The 22,530-nt window shown below is 43.4% G+C and overlaps 1 protein-coding gene across 1 annotated transcript in view; it reads left to right on the forward strand.

Moving 5' to 3' along the window:
• TACC2 (transforming acidic coiled-coil containing protein 2) overlaps positions 1-22,530 on the forward strand; it is a gene marked incomplete at both ends in the record, with an annotated part of 127,636 nt that overhangs the window by 19,855 nt on the left and 85,251 nt on the right. Inside the window, one exon of the mRNA XM_082002323.1 lies at positions 1,388-7,162. Coding sequence (XP_081858449.1) covers positions 1,388-7,162 — 5,775 coding nt within the window. The remainder of the gene's footprint in view (positions 1-1,387; positions 7,163-22,530) is intronic.

Genomic DNA, 22,530 nt, shown 5'->3' on the forward strand with positions numbered 1-22,530 from the left:
CAACTGGAAGTGCATTTTGTGCACTGTAGCACAACCCAAGAGCGTGGGGCTTCAATGCTGCTTCAATGGTTACTGAAAGGGCAGCGTTTGTATAAACACAGACCTAAACTGCAGGGACCTGAGAGCTGGTCACTGACTCGCTTCTCCGTCAAGTGTTTTGGGCGTAAAACTTGGGCAGAGAAGGGGAAAGATGCTTCTCAGATTTCTGGAGATTACTTAAAATCCAGTCTATGCTCAGCCTTACAGAAGCTGTTTTAAGCATCTTTTGTAACTCCAGTCTGTAGGGCACTTTGAATTTCGGAAATGCAGCCTGCTACTGCTAAGCTCCAGTGACGGGCTCACCGTGAGCGAACTCTCTCTGCGCAGCTATGGAACTAGAGCGCACTGCTGTCACACTGACTGTGAGCATTTGACAACCTGTTGTCTGTGTACCTTGCCTTGGATGGGGCTGTGTGTGAGAGACATATTACTTCATGTCAAGTAAATGATGCCCCTTGCTCCTAGGTACAATTCTATGTTCGGTTTTGAATTTATATTTCACTCCATGTTTCCAGGCTTCCCAAGGGAGGTGAGGGAGAGCAAGGTTAACATATTTCATGACCTCCAAACCTAGGTGTGGAAACTGAGGTGCACACAGTGCATGTGAAAAATATTAAAAATAACTTCTTCCTTCTCTGCAGTTAGTGCACACACATCATCTCTGCTTCCACTTACTCTATCTTATCTTTAATGGGTGGGGACAGAGATCGTACAAACGGTTATAGCTTATATGCACTAAAATCAAACACTGCAATAAAATGACCTCATAGGGCACATATCATTGTATGGCAATGTCGTTCTTCGGGGTGAGATCTTTGACCTTTTGGTGAGAATCAACTGTGCTGTTTAGTTGAAGAATGGGCCCTTCTTAATCTTCTGCTGCACAATAAAACTATAGCCAGATAACAGCAGTGACTGTGGATTGCAGGGCCTTCAGCTTTGCACAAAGTAGTCCCACAGAAGCAGAAATTAAAAACCTTTCTTTGAGGTACTGGTGTTTTTTCCAGTATTTTTGTCACTTTTTCCCTTGTTGCTCCCTTTGTTAGATGTGTATCCCCTCTCTCCACACTTAACTAAGACAGGTTTTGGAATGGTTAAAATGCATGCCATGAGCATGGTGGCTGTCAGGTAAGACTGGGGACGTTTTCCAGAGTAACGAGCATTTAAATCACTGTAATGTGTGTCTGATGGTTTAGCTCCTGAAATCAGATTATCAGCTTCTCAATGCATGTACTGCATGGCTTTGAAATATCAGTGGCACGAATTGTTTTTGTTCTTTGCTTCATTTGCTTCATATTCTTTGTTTCTTTATTGACATGAAACGAATAAACATTTCCATTGTTGGCAGCATCAGTAATGAAGGCATCAGTAGCTACAGTGCTGAAGATTTATCCAATCCAAATTCAAGCATGGTGTCTTCAGAGGTGACAGGACAGAACAGTACCTTGCAAGAACATGGAGGACAAACAGGCTCTAATTTCTTAAAGCAGGCTGCCAAAGCAAGAGGGAGAAGTCTGCCTACCTCAATGCCTTCAGCAGACCGTGCCAAAGAACATGTCATAGCAGATCTCACAAGCAGCAATGACAAGTTGCCAACCTCAGATTGCCATGAGGCAGTGCCATCACCAGGTCCAGTGAATGACAAAGAAGAGGCACATGCCATATCTGTGGACAGAGGCCCAAAATGTGACAATACTGCTGCCACTTCTGTGAAAAACAGTGGGAATGATCCCAGAAACCCAAGCCTGGAGCCCAGCCCTCCTGCAGCAATTACAGAAATGCAAGGAGTTACACAAATGAGTTTGAGTGAATTAGGATCACTCTGGCAGAGTGAACAGCTGGGTGGCATGAGGGAACCACATGTCAGTGCGTTTCCCCAGGGTAAAGAAGCAGGAGATTATTTTACTGCTCAGGAGGCCAAGCAGGAGCAAGGAGTTTTGGAAGTAGGTCAGCCACAGACTGTAATGCAGCAAGGTAGACAGAACACAGATGGTGGAGAGGGTCTGCTAATGAAAAAGGAAACCTTAATCCTAAACTATCCAGCAACAGGAGGCTCAGACAGTGAAAAATTTGGAGTAATTGTGAATGCTCAGGGCTTCACTGAGATCAGTGAAGTCTGTAATCTACAGATGAGGGCTGTAACAACAGCTAAAGGGGATGAGGCAAACCCAGCTCTATCTGGCAGCAAAGGGGAGCAATCAGAAGCCTGTACTTTAATGTCAGAGTTGCTTTCTAACCCTCCACATGTCTTCCTGGTACCAAAGCCTGAAGAGCCTTTGAGGGAATGTGTGCCTGGAAGTCACTCTCAAGATCCAATGAGGAGTGAAGCAGCGAAAACAGCCTCTGAAAAAAACGAACCAATTTTTCAAAGAGAGCTTCAAAAAGAGGATGAGCTTGTTAGTGCCGAGCGTTTCAGTGTGCCTTTATCATTTAAGCAAGAGGAAGAACAAAAATCAGCTGTCATGACCGAAAGCCCAAAAGATGAAGCCAGTAGCAATAAAATTATAAAAGCTGATGATGTGTCTAGAGAATGCACCACACTTTCTGAAACAGAAAGCATTATCAATCCCACCAAGGAAAATTCCCAGGCAGATAAAAGATTATTACTGGAAGAATATGCATTAAGTACTTCTCTGAGCAGATCCACAGAGTTGAATCAAAAAGAAACCGAGGCAAATGTAACAGCAAAAAAAAACAAAATCAGAACAGAGGAGGCACAAGTGACAGAAACCAGTGAATTACCTGAGGGGTCAAGTGGGGCAGAAAGACAGCTATTGAACTCTGTTAGTAGCCACTACCAGGACGCGGAAAATACCCATTTGGGACACAATCCTGAACAATTCGGTCTTTGTGAAAAGACTTCAATAGGTGACCTAAGGGAAGAGGCTAGGGAAAAGCCTCTGAATTTAGACAGTAACTATAAATTGCCCGCAGACAATTCACACTCTCTTGGTTGTAAACCTGAACAACAAATGAGTAAAGAGAAAACAGCTGCCACAGGTGACCTGGAGAACAAGCTCATGGCTTCACCGCAGTTTCCAAGGGAAGCATGCCCACTGCGTTTTGATTGCTTTAATACTGAAGTAGAAGACAAAACTTCAGGCCAGCCAGGCTGTAACAAGACTGAAAAGGTTTGTTTAGCTGGTGCACACAGTTCACCGCTCCTCCACTCTGAGGACAATAATATTAGGCAGAGTAAGCAGGATGAGTCCTGGGAAAAGGCTTTTGCTAGAGAAACTGTGTTAGAATCTGAATGCGAAACAGAGAGTCAAGAAACGCCTGAGAACTATAGCAAGTCAGAAGAAAGTGCAAAAATGTCCAAATCAAAACTTGAGCTCCAGGGCTTAAATGAGTTGGCAGGGACTGTGGATCGCATGGCTGTACAAACTGAGGAGGCCTCACGGGTTTCGGAAACCAAAGAACAGATCAGTCACATCACTGAAGTGCCTCGCAGCAATCCAGGGCCAGGACCTGCAGCTGCAGAAAGCAGTGCTGCGGATGGTGAAGAAAATAAGGGTATTCAACAGGAGAGGCACCAAGCTGCCATGAAAAGTTTTGCAGAGGACAAAGACTTGGCACTGCGAAGTGAATGGAAATCTGATGTGCTGATGCAAGCTCAGCTGGAGCAAGTGGCTGCAGAAAGTCACAGAAATATACAGGTGGCTTGTTCAGAAACCTCCCAGGCTGTAGTTGGTGCTTCGGGACTAACTGCTCGGCAAGTTCACTGGGAAGAAGGGGGTGACAGCCCTGTCAGTGAAAGCAGCTGCCCCTCTGAGACCGACATGTGCAGCTCGTTGGAGACCCTGGAGTGCAGGAGCAGAGAATTGCAGGAAAATGCAGATGTTCCAACTGCTCCTCCCCAAGCAGAGCAAATGGAGAAGTCAGCGTCTGATGCTGGTGACAGTGACTGGATTTCAAATACAGGACTTGAACAACAGAAGCAGCAAAGCAGTCTGACAGCTGTCACCAGAGCAGATGATCAGGGACACAAAGAAAGGACTCTGAAACCTGAACGGCCATTGGACCTAAATAATCACACCAACATACCAGAAATACCTCTAAACATTTCAAACAACCTCAATAAAGAATCTTCTGTGCTAGGTCCAGCACCTATCCAGCGCGGCTCTGAAACAGCAAAAGAAAAGGGCAAGGATAAAAGCAGTGCTGTGGTGTCAGAGGATATGTGCAGCAGCAAACACAGGCAAAATATTTCTGGTGTGACCATGCTTAATTTGCAAGATTGCAACGAGCAAAACAAAACTGATCTCAAGGCAGGAGAAAACTGCCACAGTAAGCAAAACTCAAACACGCCCGAGCAGGATAATAATTCTTTGATCTCAGCTAGTCAGCATGAAGCAGCATGTCATCCTGATACATTTTCTAAAGAATCTGACAAGAATGAACAGCCAGGCAGCATATGCAGGATAAAGGATAATGCTGGTGAAAGCCCTGCTGCTGCTATAAACGGTCTTCCAGGGACACAGGACTCAGCAAGTGCCACTAACATATCAGAGGCTGTGCCAAGTGATACAGAAATAGCACATACTTCTGATAATTCTGAGAAAAATGATCCTCAAATGTCTCATCCAGAAACTCAAGTAAAAATGCCATTAATGGCAAAAAACTCGGAAAAGATTGAAGGTCTGACTGCTGATGAGGAAATCATCCAGAAAGAAATGGAGATAAGTTGTGAGGACAGTGCTTCTGTCACAGAAACAAGCAGTATGACAAGTGATAAAAGTCCAGGGGCACAAGGATCTCCTTCACCATTACGGTCACACGGGGACGTAATTCCCACTGATAAGTCATACAAATCCAGCTGCGTTCAAAAGACACCAGAGGAGCCTGGTTATTGTCAAGCAAATTTTACAGCCCTCTCTACACGGACCTCTGCACTCAGCCATCCCAGCCAGCAACCTGGAAGCAATACAAACAATGCTGCTGGGGGGGAGTTACTAAATAATGAGCTGGAAGTTGCAGCATGCCAAAACGCCTTAGAAGGTAACTCAAATTTGCAGGTTGTTGCAGGTTCTCAGGTGTCTGTGCACTTAGGTTCTTCACCTGGGGTAAGCACAGGTAAAACAGCAAATTCAGAAAACGGCTCTGGAGGGAGTGTGTCTGGTAATGAAAAAGACGTTCCAGACCAAAGTTTTCAGGGTGATGCAGACAGAAGTTTAGCCCTGCCAGAGACTTTAAATGTGGGGCAGAGTACTGGAAACTTATCACAGTTCAATTCTGAGAAGCTGAAGAAAGAGATATCTGCAATTAAATCCAAAGAAACAAAAAGTGAGGAAAACTTCAAAGCACAGCAAAGTGACAGTTCAGCAGAGTCTCTGCTCGCTCTCCCTCCTCTAGAAGGGAAGCTGCTGAGCCTTTCATCTGTTGGCAAACAAGAAGGCTGTAATGAGGAAATTACAACCAATAGCTGTGTAGATGACAAGTATGGTAAGATCTTAGAGAAACCTGGGAATTCAGAAAAAATGGAAGAGCTTTCAAAAGAGAATAATAACGTAACCAGGGCAGAGATCAGTATTGCCAAGCAGTCTGCAGAGAACTCGGGAAGGGAGCATGAGGCGCTGACTTGCAGCTCTCTGGACATCGGCTCCAGCCTCCCAGACTTCAGGGAGCATATCAGCCAGATATTTAAAAAAACTGTCCACAGCACACTGAGTGCTGAATTACCTCAACTTTTGTCTGAAAATCATGCAGACTTCAAGCAGAGTCCAGCGGCCAAGGATACAGAACTGGGTGGTGCTGAGAACTTTTCAGAATCAAACAAGGAGAGCAAAGGAGCTCCCAGGAGCACCTCAGAAGCAGAGGGGCAAGAGTTGTCTTTAGCTACTGAGTCTTCCTGCAAAGCTGCCAAGGGCAAATCTCTGCAAGAAGAAAACACAGTGGCAGAGCCGCCACCAGCAAGTCTCCAGTACACTGAGAAAAATAAGCTGCCCGGTAGCTGTTCAGAAGTGGTCCCTGGGTTGGATGACACTGCACCTGCTGAATGTGCTCTGGAAAATCTGCAAAAGGCAGAAAAAACCACTGAGCATCCCGAGAGCAGTGCAATGGAAAGAAAGGAAGGTGTGTGTGCTAGTGGGGTTGATCCTGAATCGCTAATAAGCTTAGGGATAAAGAAGCAAGGACCAGCTTCATTTGATGGGGCAGCAGCTGAGAACTTGCCTGTGTATTCTGACAGTAAGCAACAACCCACTGTAGCTGTTATCTCTACAGGCGATGTACAGAAGAGTGACTTAGAAGATGCTGCTACTGCAGAGGGAAATAACTTAATTACAGAGTGTAACGCAGAACCAGTTTCATCTGAAGAGGATGTAAGTCTTCCTACTGAACAGTGCCAAGATCCTAAGCCAAATGAACAGGAGAAGAGTGACTACGGTGATCCAGACATTGCCAAGAGCATCTCTGACATGGCAGCTTCAACTCTTGTCCCGGGAGGATCTTATAATCATGAAAAGTTGCCAGACAATTTTAATGTGTTACCTGGGGAAAATTGGGAGACACCGATTTGCAGCAATTTTATGTATGACATTAACTCTCAGAGTGACGTGCAGATGATACAGGATGGTCCAGTAAACAAGAAATGCCTGGAAACATCAGAAAATGCACAAGATGCACAGCAAGAAAAGAAAGTGACTGTGCAAGGGTTAATAAATTACTTAAAAAATGAAGTAAGCCAGGATGATTGCTTGCAAACTGACTCTAAACTAGAGTCTAGCAATATGACTGAGGGACATGTAAGAGAGAACAGTGACACAGTGTTAAGCACAGCAAGGACAGGTAACGAAAAAACTGGAGACATCCCTGAAACAGGTACTGCAAGGATGTTAGTCACTGGTGAAGGTGACTTAGGTTTAAACGTGAGCACCGAAGAGCAGGAGACAGACCTGTACAAAAATCACTCTCCAACCATTCCTGTGATGGAGCAGGGTGAGCATTCCGCACGTACAGATCTCACCGTTGCTGAAAATCAGCCGAGCAGGATGAATTCAGAACATGAAAGCTCACTTCAGGATGCCAAAAGAAAGCTATCACCGCTTGCATTAACCAATCCTAAGAACATTGACCTCAATGAACTTCAAGATGTGGCTGTGGCAGGATTACCCACTGAAAGGTATTTACTTTAAATTACTATGTGAAATGGTTGTCAGGACCCTGGGGCTTGATAGGGATACAATTTTCAAGGCAGATACCCATTGTCTGGGTGGTTTGGGAGGGCATGGCACTTATTCTGTTCTTAAATTTATGTTAAATTTTTGTTACTTCTAAATGTGGGCTATGTGGAATAAATTTAAAATCATTTGTAAGGGCAGAGGGGACCTAAAATCTGAGGAGCACAGTTCTTACCTGTTCCATCTGCTGGTCCAGATTCCTGCCCTTACCTGTGTGGATTTGCTTATGCTTCCCAGTGTTCACATCTCATAGCCTAAAGTTAGGCAAACAAATAGCACTTCCTAGCCTTAAGTTAGTAGGCTTTTGCCTAAGTTTTGGTGACCCAGTTAAATGAGACCTGCAGCATTCACATGGTGAATTGCAGTATTTAAAAACAAGCCCAGCATAACCCAGTTACTCACTCTGTTAGTTGTCTAGGCCTCCCTCTTATCCTCCTGTATAATATAATTGTGTTGACAGTGCCTTTGATCACTGTGTTATTCAGTGTTTCTAATGACATGGAATTGTTTCGGATGTGAATTCTCCTTAGCTGGGATTTGTGGCGCCTAGGAGTTGTTGTTTTTTTATTTTCCAAACCTAGCAATAACTGCTTTGGTAAAGTTAGGACTTTTTTTTGTGAGTTTCTACTTTGCTGCCTGAATTCTCAGTTTGATGTGCAGTTAATTCAAAAGAATTATCATCTTAGAACAGGTGCTTTCCCTTTATCTAGTCACGTCACTGCTTCCTCTGTAACCTCAGCAACTTTCTTTCACGCTGGTCCTCTCCTTCCGTACCAGGGGAGGCAGCTCTCGCTGTAACTGCTACCGCAAGAGATGACCGCAGAGCAGAAGAGTACAGTGAAAAGCTGAACTATTTCAGACAACATCAATGAATGCTCTGCATAGGTGGAATCCTTCTAAGTGTTACCAAAAAATTAGATTATATTGTCTGAATAAGGAGGGAAGATGTTTCACTGCCACATTCCTTAGAGGTTAAAATGATAAAACTGTATTGTAAGTGAAAATACCTGAAGTGTTTGTGCTGTGAAAATGTGGGCGAGTTCTTCCTGGTGTGTGTGTGTCTGGGTCAGAGGCTTAACATGATCTAATTTTATGAGCAAAATGTACATTAGAAGAATATTAGAAGCGTTGGAAGTCTGAACAGCTACATGACTTTCTCTTTAAGGATCTGTCTATAAAATGACAAGGAAATTAGACCCTGGTATTTCTCTCTAGTTCCTTTCCTTTCTTTTTGTTTCCCTTTATATGATGGGAAGCTTTACAGTGGGTAGCTTTGAAATTACCAAATTGCTGGCATGGCCTGGTTCAGAAGCCTTAAGGAACCATGAGGCAGTACATGCATATGTCTACGCATGTGTTTTATATCAGGGTGGGTATCATACTTTAAATAAATACCTGTGGCAAGCAGGGCAGGGTTCTGGAAACAGCTGCTGGCAATTCATGGAGTACTTGCTTAACACTTGCATATGCTTTAAGAATTCATTATCACCTGTTTTTCCAGCGTGAGGGTTTGTACCAACAGGCAGCTGCTACTTTTAGACTGCGGCTGTAAGTGGTGTCACACACACCCCAAGTGTGCATATGCACGCAGGAGATTCTGCGTGCAGAGCCGAACACGATTGCAGCGTCGCGGGTTTAAACACTGGGGACTGTCAGGGGTAGAGAGGAGTCTCTGCTTTTGATCAGGCTCGTTCCTTGGAGGAATACGCATTTATAATACAGAAGAGAGGTAGAAAGCATTAGTTGAGCTGGCCGGTCTGTCTTCAGCGGGTCCAGCACGCTGACCAGTTTTGCTTTGAGCTTAAAACTGGGTTTGTATAGTTGAATTTCAAGCTGTATTCCACAGCCTGTGTACTCTGGTCACAAGACTTGTTGCTGCAGAGTGGTTTCCAATTGTTTATTGCCCTATAATCCTTACAGAGGATAAACTATTATAGCCGTGCAAAAAAAAGTGCACATTTCTAAGAGCTGACTGTGAGGATTTGGGCCTGATGGGAACACCTCCAGGGAGAAAGAATCCTCTCCAGCTCTCAAAATAAATAGTAGTAAGAAGTATATTATATTTAGGAGACAGAAATAGCATATTAGGAATTATTTCAGTACTGTTTTCTCCCCCCTCCACTGCTTCTGTATAACTCCATCTCTTACAAGATCTCTTCTGTTGAAATCCCCCTGAACTGTGAGGGGGCAAAGTTGTGTGATCTGACTTTTAATTCCTTGTTAGGATTTCTTCCTGTAAAGGAAACAGAGGAATTTCTTTCCTTCGTGGCTATGGCACTGGGAGGAGGGTGGTCTTGTAGTGAACAGTAGATCCAAGAACTACCTGCAGTGAATCCTGCCCCCACCTCCTTTAGGAGTGGGACAGTGGTCAACTAATAAGAAGAGCTTTTGTGTCTAAGGAAATAGTATAGCACCGATAACTTCGCTTCAAATCTTCAGTGAAAAGGACAATTATTTTTGGAAAGGAGCTTGTGGCTGAAGCATTAACTCCACTTTCTAGTGGAAGCACAGCTGTGCTATTAGCAGAAGTAGGGGAGGATTGGATTTTGGCAAATCTCTCTGTCAGCACTGAAAAGGAGTAAAATATAACCCTTTCTTTGATGGTTTTGACATTTCTCTCTACTGAACCTGTGACTGAAAACCTATGTTTGTGATGGCCACATCTGGGCATCAAAATGCCATCCTTCCCACTTATTGTTGGGCATTCAGCCCCTCCATTTTGGTGTCTGAGTTTTACTTGGAAAGGAAGATCAGGACTTGAGGGTTTTTTTTTTTCTTCTTTTGTAATGTCTACACACTTCATTCTTTTAGGGAGGGAGAAGGGAGCTTTATGTATGTACAGGGGGTTCTTATACCTTATGCCACTGAAATGCTCCTGTTTGCATCATGAGGTATGGCAGATGTTGAGCAGAGCGTGGAAAAAAATTGGAAATTATGGCAAAATTTTAGAAATGTTTAGAGGTGGCATGGAGTATTTTGGCAACTCCCTGTAATTCTGCTGGCTGCTACGTGCAAACTGCGATTGTCTCTTGGAAAAAGTGCCAAGTGAGCTTTTTGAAGTGAAGACTATGAAGTCATTCCCAGATGTGCATCTGTAAGGTACGGAGAACAAATTGCATCATTCGCTGATTTGTTGGCTTGGCAAAGTGCTCAGCTAGTTAACAAGCCTTTGGGTGTTCCAGGGTTGTGGAGATGCTCACGGACTCGGCTTGGGGCTGGGCGTGCTGGTGAGGGAAGAGCGCGAGGAGCCGCGAGCGTGCTGCAAGCAGTGACACTCATTTTGCAGTAAAGTGAGGTTCTCCTCGGCACCCCCGAGCAGAACCGGTTTGGTGCGCAGAGCAGAACGGGCTGTGCTCGCTGCACTGCCGAGCAACGCGCACTGTGCCTTCACCTGCCTGCAGTGCAGGAGGGCACTGCGCAGGCTTGGCATTCCCAGAGCTTCTGTCGCTGCTGCAGATCGAGTTGACTTCTTCTGGAGCTTACGCTGCAGAAAAAATCCTTATTCTAGCCTGTCTATGCAAATCAATAGGCAAGATGCCGTGCTTTCATAGCTGTGCTCGGGCAGGGGCTCATTCTTTCTCTGTGGTGCCTGAACCTGCCTTGCTGGCTGTACCTCAAGTAGTAGTACCTGTTCCTCACTATATGAGGGGCACATAAAGCTAGCCGTAAAGGGCGAGGAGGCTGTAGCACTGCGCTGCTTTGGGGACAAGTGTTTCCTAACAGTTTTGACTCTGCAGGAAGCTCCACTGGGAGGGCTCTTTCCCGGCTATAGCACCGTATTGTAGGCGCTCTCCTATTGCTGCCATAGGTTTTTAGAGAATGGAGAGTTCTGTTGCATTGACTCACATCACTTATAAATTAAACAATATTCTTATATGGGAAGTACATTGCAGCAGTTGGCATCAGCAAAGCTACTTGAAGAACATTCTTCATGGCCTATGCATAGGTCAGACAAGATCTCTAAAGTTGGTCCAGACATACTTTTGGATTTACTTCATGCTTTGTTCTCGCTATCAAAAATTGGCAAGTTCAATAAGCCAGAAAAGAATGTTCACTCCTTAGTAAATACTGACTTGGTCTTTTTTGTCTGCATAACAAATACAGTATTAAATACTTTAACAGTCTTGCTGGATGAGGTATGGAATGTAGAACTGCTTTTTAGATCAGTCAAGTGGGTTTTGAGCACTAAGGCTTTGTGTAATTAGCATCTGAAAACAGGAGTTTGGAGTTAAAAGGAAACTTATCAAAACAGTGATTATGAAGCTTGCTTTATTTCCCTATTTTTTGAACTTCAAAATTAGCTCAGGTGTGCAGCATCTCAGGAGCACAAAACAAAGGGAAAAATAGCTGAAGGTAGGTGATTTACACATAAATGAAATGCTCAAAATTAATCAGGCCATTTGTCTTTCTCTTCTGTCCTTCTCCCTTTGCATCTGAATTCTTTCTCTTTATTTCCTTCCCATCTTACTGTCATTGTTATCCTCAGTAGGTGCAACTGTTAGTACAGTTGTGCTTTGGACATGCAAGGAGCTCAGCCTCAGCCCTTAATTAAATAACTGGATGGGGAGTTCTGTGGGAATTTTGTCTGTGTGAAGTCTGCGATATTTAATTTTGGTGTTTTTCTATTAATGAAAGGGTAAAAACTTCACTCTTACCCAATGGACAACTCATATTGCTTTCTAAGAAGTGAAAGGGAATTTTGCCATCTACTCTAATGGATGCCATTGACCAAACTGAACGCTCTGTTAGGCAGTGGCTAAGTCAGTGTAAGTATTTGTAAAATGCCAATTTGATAGTATGCCCTGTTGTACTCAAAGCACATACCAGTGGAAAACTAGGTATGTGATCCATGCTGGTTTGTTGTTGGTTTTGTTTTTGTTTTTTTTTTAATTTAATCATCTCTGGTCCTGCCAAATTGCTGGTACTTCTCGCCGTGTTGAAAACGTTCAGTAACACTCTTGAGAACCTTAGCCACATAGTTTAAGGTAGGTATTGACACATACTTTGTCCAATGTCTGGACAGGCAGTTTAGCATCAATTTTTGTCTTCTTTTCTCATTAAGTTAAAAATTACTTTCAGATTACTTTTTTTTTTCTGATTAGCTTTCCCCAAACGTATTTTTCAACCCTGCTTCTTCCAAGTAAGCTGCCTATTTTCCCAAAATTGTTTTTGCATATCCTACAGATCCCCTTATTTTCTCTATTCCAACTCTGTATGTTCTGGCTTCTTGCAAAATCGGATACCATGGAGCTAGTTCACTGTCCCTGTTTCTAATAGAATATGCAAAGTAGGATTAGCCCCAGCTTTGAACCCCGCCGAGGGCAGCTCTGAGAACAGCAATTACAGACACAGGCATATTCTCCATGACTTGGATGTGGCTTCCTTCCAGTTTTTCTGGGTCTTGGCATGCTTGCATTGCACTAGTGCTTCTCAACAAAGACTCCTCTGGAGACATGTCTGAAGAGCCAGAACTCTGTAGTACTTGCCTCGTCCTTTGCCTTCTGTTTTTCCTTCTGCTATCTTTTATGTTGATGTCCTTGGAGCCTGTCTTGCCAATATTGGTCCAGGTATATGGAAGCTCAGATGTGTATTGCTAATAGCAGGTGGGGCTTATTTAGATATGGCTATTCCTTAACATTTGGGTACTCTGGAAAAGTTAAAAATTGTTATATGGATCTGTTTGGGCCTGTTCATCCACACTCACCTTGACAGGTTAATCCTTATAGTAGAGTCTCTTTGGCCTATAAGAAGCTCTGCATCTCAATTTGCAGTAAGTGTAGAAATGTTAATTGCTCCAATCAAAGGCTTAATTGTTTTGGGTTCTAAGATCCCTGTGAAATGCTGAGTGCCACTCTTCTGTGCTGTTGTCAAGAACCAGCGCTAGTATGTTATGTTAATCTTGTTCTCCCTGCTGAAGGGTGCTTGGGATCTCCTCCCAGACTAAGCATTTCCTGATGGACTCTCCTTTGTTCACCCAGGCTTAATCCTTCCTCTTCCCTGCTCCCCCTGTGCAGTACCTGCCCCATTCATCCATGGTCTCAGTAAAATAACCAGCGGTCTGAAAGTGCCCCAAGATTCTGCAAGGTTGTTTCCAATTTAAATTTCACTAATTTACTTTCTTTACCTCTTGGTACATTACAGCTGTGTGAGAAAAGGCTATGGCTGCAGCCTACCCTTAAAGTCAGTAGATACTGGGCCAAAATCTCTGGTCCAGTAGAGTGATATCAGCAAAGAATTTGGCCCTGAGCCTCTAATAGATCAGCCACAGAGAATGCTGCACAGTCCTGTGATTCTTTTTAACCCAGACCGCCCTACAAGCACTGTACTCCCAGTTATCCTGCTTTGCTGAAATAAGGGGGGGTATCTAGTTGTTTCAACTGATAAAAAATCAAATTAGGAAAATGGGCTGTATGTAGACAAGTAGGATTTAAGTGATTTGTGGACCTGAACTACCTGATGTTTTCCAGCCTCAAACCTGTAAAGCTTGGCTTCTCTTTGTAAATGATGCTCTGAAAAACAGAGACACTTGCTTCATGAAACTGAAACTCATCAAACTGCTTTTTTATTCTTTTTCAGCCTGTTTTTTCTACCTCCTTTGGCGAATGGAACACAAACAGTGTAATCAATTAAGCCTTTTTTGTTTTTAAGGCACTCAAGAGCTTATGTAAAATCTTTGGAATTTGTTAGCATGATAACATTGTTATGCTCTCCTAGCTGATAGAAATATCAAAGCCAGCTAAGAATAACTGCAGGAGACAGAGAAGATTGGATTTGTTTCCTGGAATGAAAGCAAAAAGCATGTATGCATTGCTCAGTTTCTAACAAATAGGGAAAAAAAATTTAGCTGTCATGAAAAGAAATGGACGCTTAAAGCTCCCATCTCCCCTTCTTAACAATGTCATTAAACGAATCAAAATTATAGAGTTAGTTTTGCTGAAGATTTGCAAGTCTCCAAGATTTTCCACATCGCTCTCTTTTTTTTTTTTTTTTCCCAATGCTGTGATGGTACATGAAACTTCTGTTGCACGTGGCATTCTTCAAATCTTATTCTCTGGTAGAAACTTCAAATAAACTTGGTTTGCTAGAGAAGTTATTACTGGAATTCATGAGGCTTTGAGTCTAGCATAAGGTTTTCTAGAAATTGATCTTAACTTATTTGGAAACTTGCAAAATGGCAGTTTCCCATCACTTTGATCTTCCAGAATGTAATGAGTTAACATTAAACTGTCCTTTTTTTCAAAGCAGAAGGTTAAGGTAAAAGACTGGGAATTTAAAGAGATGGTTATCCTAAAGCCTCACCAATAAAAATTGCTGGGAATTGCATAACCTAATTTTCAACCACCACAGATGATGGTTGTGGGCAATTTATATGTGGAAAGTAGTGGAAATAGAAAGTTCAGGTGTTTGTTACAGAAGCGGCTTGGAGATCTCAGCCAGGCTGCTCTGCAGCTATTTGGGTCTGTGGTTTTGCGGAGCGTATGACTATGAACCTCTGCTTAGGAAATGCAAAAGAGAAACTCCTCTTTAATTTTAAACAAACTGAAGTATATTTATATGGTTTTCTTTGTTGCAAATGGCCTTAAAAATGGGCACTAAGTTTTCACAAAAAAAAAGATTTAAAATCACACACACACACATATGTTCTTAAAGATTGCATGATGCAGCCTTATTGTTCAGAGCAAACATAGGCATTGCTGTTTTGCCATCTTTTTGCAAGTTCATCACAAATATTGTAGTATTTGTATTCGTTTATAGACTAGTGATAATCTTAACCTCAGTTTAAAGAGTTGGAGAAGAAAGTACCTTGTTTTCATGCTCACAGGGAAAAACTTGACAATCTGATCTGAGTTCATCCTGTATTCTCAAAAAAAAAACCAGCATGCAAATTTAAAAGAAAAACTGTGTGGGGTTTGTTTGGTTTTGGTTTTTTTTTTTTTTACATTTATTTAATGTAACATTCTTTCCAAGCCAATTTCATGGCTTTTTTGAGGGCTGATTTCCTCATCCCCACCCCTCCTCCCTGAGTCCTTTGGTTTGGCAGAAGTGACATGGTTCATGAGAAAAACCCTCAGACCAAATTCACAGGAGCTGGGCAAAGTGGGTCACCGCTAGCAGTACAGCATCCATCGCAAGCTTTCACCAGGTGTCTGCCCATAGTCTGAAAGCACCCTGACCATGGAGCACAGCCTGAATGACAGCGTTTCTAGGTACAGCGTTTCTCAAGTCATAGTCCAGACCTGCAAATGCAACCTAAACCAATGTCCTGGAATCCAGCACTTCTGGAGGTACTGAACTTAAGTACCTTTAATTTTTCTGTAATTTAAATTCTCATCTTCCTGAGTGTAGGGTAAAATTGTTGTGTGCCCGAGGACAATGTTCATGTGTCGGTCCTGTAGTTTGGAGCTGCGTGGGATGTGGAAGCAGAGGTGGAAGATACACAAGCCCTGCCTCCCAGCACCGCGTGCCTAGGTAATGTCGGGGAGCTATAGTGTCACCACAGGAATTTCGTTACACCTCTGTCAGGAACTGCTTAGGACTGCCAAACTAAAACCACTATGATTTCTTTCAGGGTCTCCTCCTCCCCTAAGGTTGCAAGCTGCCTAACTTTTTCTCATACAGCTCAGTAAACGTCATTTTAGTGGACACATACATATATAGAAACAGAAACAGTGGGGATCCAGCAGAGGAAGATACTTGAAACAGAAATTACCGAGCCGAAGAACCTCCAGTCCTTTCCAGTCTGAGCAAACTGCCCTTTAGGCGGTTACTGCCCTTGGACAAAATTCAGCAGTTTTGACAGCATCTCCTCTCTGATGGGCACAAACGTGTTTCTTCTCCCTCCAATTGTTGAGATAAAATCCTTCACCCAAATGAAAAATACTGGTATTTTTAAGAAACATTTGGGATGTACATTAAAAAAATCAAACCACCAGTTCCCCCCCACCCCAATATGAGCCAGCCAAGTGCTTTCTGGGCTTTCCTTGAGGCTTCCCTGGGAGCTAGGGAAGGGCCGGACTCTGGCGGGGCCATCCTGCAGGACATCTCCTGCTGCCTAAAGCCCCTCTCATCAGCACGCTCGCTGCTTGTACCCAGCTCCAGCCCTCTGGAGAAATCTTTTGCAATACTTTCTTTTGCGGCTCTTTGATCTGCGGGCTCCCAGCCTCAGCCAGACAGCAGCGTGCCACTGCAGGCTACAGCCTGAAGGTCAGCCCCTGTCCTGTAATTGTCTCCCCAGCCTTCCTGCGAGGTTGCTTATCTCTTGTTTTCCTGTTGCTTTTCAGCTTGTTTCCTCTCTCCACCCCCAGACTTCTAGTAAAGCAGATCAATTAATTCTCACAGGAAAATCAGATAAAGAAGCACACCTTAGCACCATCTTGCTGGAGTTCCTGCCTACCAGTTTTCCTGTGTTTAAGTAGCAGAGGGCACTGAGGAGAAAGTGGAAATGTTTTTGTGACAAAGGTGCGTTGAGATTGCGTAGCAGTAGGTGAAAGGGTTTTGGTACCGTAAGAGGCTAATGAAGAAACAAGGAGAGGCATATTACTTGAGCAACATTACCATTTCATTCCAAAAATGCTAAATTTGTTTTTGTTAGCAGGAACGTAGCTAGTGTGTGTGCATGGCTTTGCACCAGACTGAAGTGCTGCTTGCAAAGAAAATCAAAATTTCCTTTAATGAATCTTGTTCTCTCTGGGGTTTCCCTCCCCCTCAGGGTTCTTATACCTGCAGAAGCTATTTGTGAAATGGTTTCCAGATGACAAAAGAGTTTAGTTCCCCCCAAAATGAGAAGGTGGCTGAATGCTTGTACCTGTATCAGAAGTCACAGTAACTTTTTCCATGCCTGGTTTCCTGCTGCTTGGGAGGCAGGATATGAGAGAGCTGCTGTCCCCAGAAACTTTAACTCTCAGCTTGATCTTCATTCTTGCTGTCAGGATGGATGCTACTGGTTCCCAGTGCTGCAACTAGTGAACTCTCCACGTACCATGCGTTGGTGCTTGCCCCTCGATAAGCTATCCCTTTCAGGCCAGGTGATGTTGATAGTCCACATGTTTTTCAGCATTTTCACCCATTACAGTATCTGATTTGGTCTCTGGGGGTCATTTGGTATATTCTTCTATTTCCGGTACAGGTATATGAATTGTTAAAAGCAGCAATGAGCACATGTAGGGGAAATCCTTGTCATCTGCTTCCAGACTAGATGTGGAAGTTCTCCTGTAACACAAAATGTACCTGGACAAAAATCTGCTCCCTTCTTTTGCTCACAGAAAATTGAACAAGGGCTAGAAGGAGAAACAGTTCAAGAGTCAAAAGGAAAACTAAAAAAAAAAGAAAAAATTAATACCTTTTTCCACATGAGGCTCAGTTCTGATGCTTTGAGAGGTCTGACTGGTACCATTAGTGTACCCTAATGGTAAAAGGAGATGCACAGTCCTGCTAAGAGCTGGACTAAGTTCTGAAGGAGATGAAATGTTAGTTTTGGCACCCAAGCAGGCATAGCTGGCACCAGAGTTGAATGTCCAGAGTTTGGGCAGAGCGCACATGGAGTCACCTGGGTTAAATGAAGTCTGTAGCCCCAGCATTTTACCAGAACTATCTCGACTGGGCTTTGGTAAGCAATGAATCTACCAACTGCCTTGCTGTGGGATAGATATTATAGACATTTAGTCTATAGTTATTGTGTGACAGGTTATAAACATGATAATGATCTCCCTGGGTAGAGACTCCATTAATTCCTTGGGTGCTGGCAGCTCATATATGTAATTCGGTGCATCTCAATGCAAAGACTTAATTACCCGCGAAGCCATTCTTTTGTGTTGTAATAAACACACAGGGAACCTAAGAGATTAATAAGGGCATGCAACTAATTAAAACTGCTCCATTTTCTTACAGGTAAAAAATCCTGTATGACTTTTGGGGCTGGAACTTAACAGAAGAATTAGAGTAGGAATAAAAAGGTTCGGTTTAGGTTTACAGCTACAAACAAATAAAGTTTCAGTGGAAGTTGTTAAAAACCTTTCCTGTCTCCTGAAACTTTTAAAAAGTGATCTTTAAAGTTGGGCCAAACACCATCCCTGCATCCTGGAACTTTAAAAAGTTGCCAAACGTCGTCAATTAAGCATGGCTCTGCTTAAGTGCTTTTTAAAAGGTTCGGAGCTATTTGTGCAAGCCTTAAGTGTTAACATACGTCGTAATTTAATCTGTCCGCATCCGCCACCGTGCGCAAACTCCGAGTAACCATCGGGATTGTCAGGATTCAGGAGAAAGGAGAAGAAAAAAAAAAAGGGAATTCCACCGTAAAAACCAGGAGAAAAAGAACAAAACCGACGTGGCTTCATCACTCTACAACGTGTGTGTGTGTACCCCGTATCTCCTTCTCTGCTGGCCGCAGGAGTTTCGGGGTGCGCCCCGCGTTCTCCCCCGCCGACAGCCGCCCCGGAGGCAGCCGCCCCCCGCGGGGGAGAACGCGGGGCGCGGTAGGCTCGATCTCTGCAGCCTTTCCTCGTGGAACCTCATGGGAGGAGCTTCTGAGAAAGCAGCTCTAGGCTCCTACTACTCATCGGGTTGGGTTTTGGGTTTGTTTTTTTTTTTTAAATTTGTACGCTTCAGAGCTCGCACAAACTTACAGAGGCCGGGGGTCGGGCTTGGTTTTGCGCTGCTCTCGATCCCGGGATGGTGGAAATAGAGGGAATTCGTGTTAAACTGAAGGACTGTTGCGGGATGTTGTGTTGGAAGCGAGGATGACCGAGAATAGCGAAGCTGGTGATTATTTTCTGGCCTTGGTAAGTAGACACTTGTGAGGGGAGAGTTAGCCAAGGACATAACAAAAGCAATGTGCAGTTACAGCCTGGATCAGAAACGAAAAGTTAGCTGTTGTTTGCCACTGCTTTTCTCTTTCTACTGCACTTTTTTCTTCTTTCTTTTTTCCTCCTTTTTTTTCCTTTGAACAACTTTTTGAAAAGTAACACTTTCTACGGAGTAAAATGCCCTCCTGCTCGCACAGGAGAGGATTAACTCGCCAAGAAAGAGACTGCATGGTTTTGGGGCTCCTGCCACAGCTTGTGGTTGGGTTTTCTGCTCGGCCGGAGTGTCAGCGGGTGAGGGGACTTTTTTTTTTTTTTTTGGCCGGGGGGGATGATCGCACTGAGAAACTTCTGGTTCAGGTTTACTAGCTGGAATTTGGAGACTTTTAAATCTGCAGCAATGGCATCAGGACGTGACTGAGAGCCCTTGAGAGGCTCTGAAAGCTGCACGGTGGTGACGTTATGGGCTTTTTATAATGGTTGACAGTTACTACAGCAAAATATGCTTATTCATCCTGTACAGGCATGATTTATACTTCTGATGCTTTTATGTGGCTCTCTGTTGTCCTTCTTGTAGCTTGCGAAGGAAGTAATATTGTAACGCGTATTTCAGTCCCCTTAAGTCTTTTAATCTAAAATAATTGTATTTGTCTGTTTAGTGTAATAACTCACCGTAACTTTTAGGTTTTAATATGACCACAGTAACATAGAATACTCAGGAAAAAAAAACCCCAACTCTTTTATGGTTATGACTAATTACATTGATGCTCAATCTGGATACACGTGTTACAAAAATGAAGGGACTTCTAAGAGAGAAGGGTTGGGTGAGAGAGGAAGTCCAGGCCCTCAGGTAATGTGTGACTAAGCACCATCCCCTGCCAAGATAGCTTCTCTATCTTCTCAGGATTTCCACCAGCACTGCCAGAAAAGTATCGCTTCTGAGAATTACTATCCATCGTCACGTGCGTGAGTTGCCTGACAGTGACAGCACCATCATCCCGCACGGCCGGGTAATCCAGCGTTACCTACAGGGATTGCTAGCTGCCGTGCAGCTGGGTTTCTGGGGTTGCCTTTTCATAGGTGGGGTATTGCCTTCAGGAATCCTTTTCAAAGATGCTTTCATTTCTCCAGAATGCGGTTTCTGCGTTTGTTTTCCTTTCTTAGCTTGTCAGTATGGAAATTTGCAGTAAGAGAAGGGACTCCCTTGCTGCTGGAAGCACAGCCTTGCGTCCGGAGCCCGGCAGTCGTGCCACCTTTGGGAGATGCCGCTGGTTCCGGTTGTGCAGCCAGGATAATAGCTCTTCCTTGGGGACAGGAGTGACTCGGGTGCTGCCCTGGCTCTCCCTGAGCGCTCTGAGCATCGTCACCCCACATCCAGACCTGTTCTGCTGATCGCTCAAGTCCGGCTGAGAGGAAGAGCATGTGTATCTGAGACACTGGAATAATTCCCCCAGGAGCCAGCTCTGGTTATCTTGGTGGCAATGTCTTTTTTTCCATAAGTGTAGAAATGCTGCAGTGCCCAGTACTGTACATCAAACTCATGCATCCCCTGAATGAGAGCGATTTTACTTGTTTAATTAACACATACCAGTTCATCTCTTGGATACCTTCATTACTGTGTTTGTACAGCACCCAGCTCAGCAAGACGCAGCCTGGCTGAGGCATGCAGAAGGTCTTGCAGGGTAAATACAAAGTGCTGATGCAAGGCACTTAAGGCATAGTTTCTTCTTCAGAGTGCAGAAGGAATTTGAGAGATTTTTCCAAAATCGCCTATTTAAATGCATAAGTAAGGCTTTGTTAGGTTTACAAAGGCAGCATATTTCCCTAAACTGGAACTTTGGACTGTGACTGTGTGTTCAGCTGTTAAAGCCTCAGTTCTATCTACGTGTATAGACCAGTAAAAGCAATTGGTGAGCCTCAGTCATTGCTGTATCAGAGCTTTCAAAGGTCCTGCTGGCATACAGACTTGCCCCGTGGGACATCATTTGGTTGTATGGATGTCCCCTTAGTTCACTGGGAAATAAAGCCAGGTGTTCCAGTTCAATCTTGGAATTTTGTATTTTTGCTAAAATTCTATTAATATTTAAATCAATCTTTCTTTACCTCATAAAAAGTAGTATGGAGTGGGGAAAGAGGGGTTGGTTTGTTTTAATCCTGTGCTGGTAGCTGATGCAGCACTCCTGAGTTGTTTCCTGAACAAGATTAGTTTTAGTTACTGATACCAGTAATGTTGATTTCTAATCTGAGAAGTAGGTTCTTACCTCCTGCTCTGCTTAATTATATTGACAGGAGTCCCAATAACCATGAAAATACTTTTAGAGAACAGAAATGCCAAAGGTGCATAGCATTGGATTTGCTACACGTTAAGTTTATTTCAATGAATGTGGCTGATGTACAAGGTAAACTACAAAATTAAGAGAAGGTAAAAATTAATGTTGTGAAGGAATTACTTAATAAAATGGAAGAATTTTTATGAGGTACAATGTGTTTGAGTGAATGAACTTGAATTGAAATAGATGCTACTAGATCTCTTTCCCCTGCAAGTAATTGCAGTGTAAGAACTTCCTGGAAACAGTAAACCCTCTCAATATTTTTCTGCAATGAATTAATATTTTTTCTTACGCATATATAAACTAAGGGTTAAAAAATTGACTCTTTGTTCTGAGTTTTTACAAAGCCAACTATGAAATCTAGAGGATTTTGTCTATCAGCCTTGCTCTACGCAGGGAGCAACATCTTGTTACTTGAAGAAAACAAAATAGCAGGTGATGAGAGTGCTGAGAGTTCAGTCCTGCCTTGTGGTGGTTGGTGCCATTTTCCAGAGATTTCTGGAGAAGAGCAAGATCTATAAATCTTACCCTTATCTCATTAAAAGCAACCAAATGTTTGGGACTAGGAGATAGCAGAGCTGAAATGCTTATTGGTTTCCCTTGGAGTAAACTTAGAGCTGTTGTTGACTGTTCAAAGGGAGCCACATCCAACTCTCCTGATTGGAAAAACATGGACGGGGGAAAATGCCAAGACCCGTAGCTGCCTTTTGTCTCCAGCACCAGTGTCAAAACATTTTAAAACTTCAGTATGAAATTGGGGTTTTAAGGTTTGCATCTCACTGATGGCAGTAGGTGAGCAACAAATGGGCCCACCAGAGCACCTAGCCCTCGCTGTGTTTGCAGGGTTGGTGCTGAGGAGCTGACCCTGCTTGCCCCTGTGTCCACGTGTGTAGAGCTGTGCTTTTTTGCATATTTTAAATAAATTTCTTGCCTTGCTTTGAAAGCCTGTTACATAGACAGAGGACAGACCTCTTGTGTTTAAACAGAAGAAATGACAGAGGCTTATGCAATTTTTCCTTCATTCATTGATATTTAATGACAAGTATGGGTCCAGCTTTGTCTGAAACTTGCTATTTGTGTACTTGCCTTCTAACAGTGACTTGGAGAATCTCTTTTTCAAGGATAAGTAGAACCCTTAAAAGTGAAATTATGAAACTCAAGCGCTTAAGGACACTGGATGGA

The sequence above is a fragment of the Phaethon aethereus genome (genome assembly GCF_964289735.1).
Source record: "Phaethon aethereus genome assembly, chromosome: 7".
NCBI classification, from domain to species: Eukaryota; Metazoa; Chordata; class Aves; order Phaethontiformes; family Phaethontidae; genus Phaethon; species Phaethon aethereus.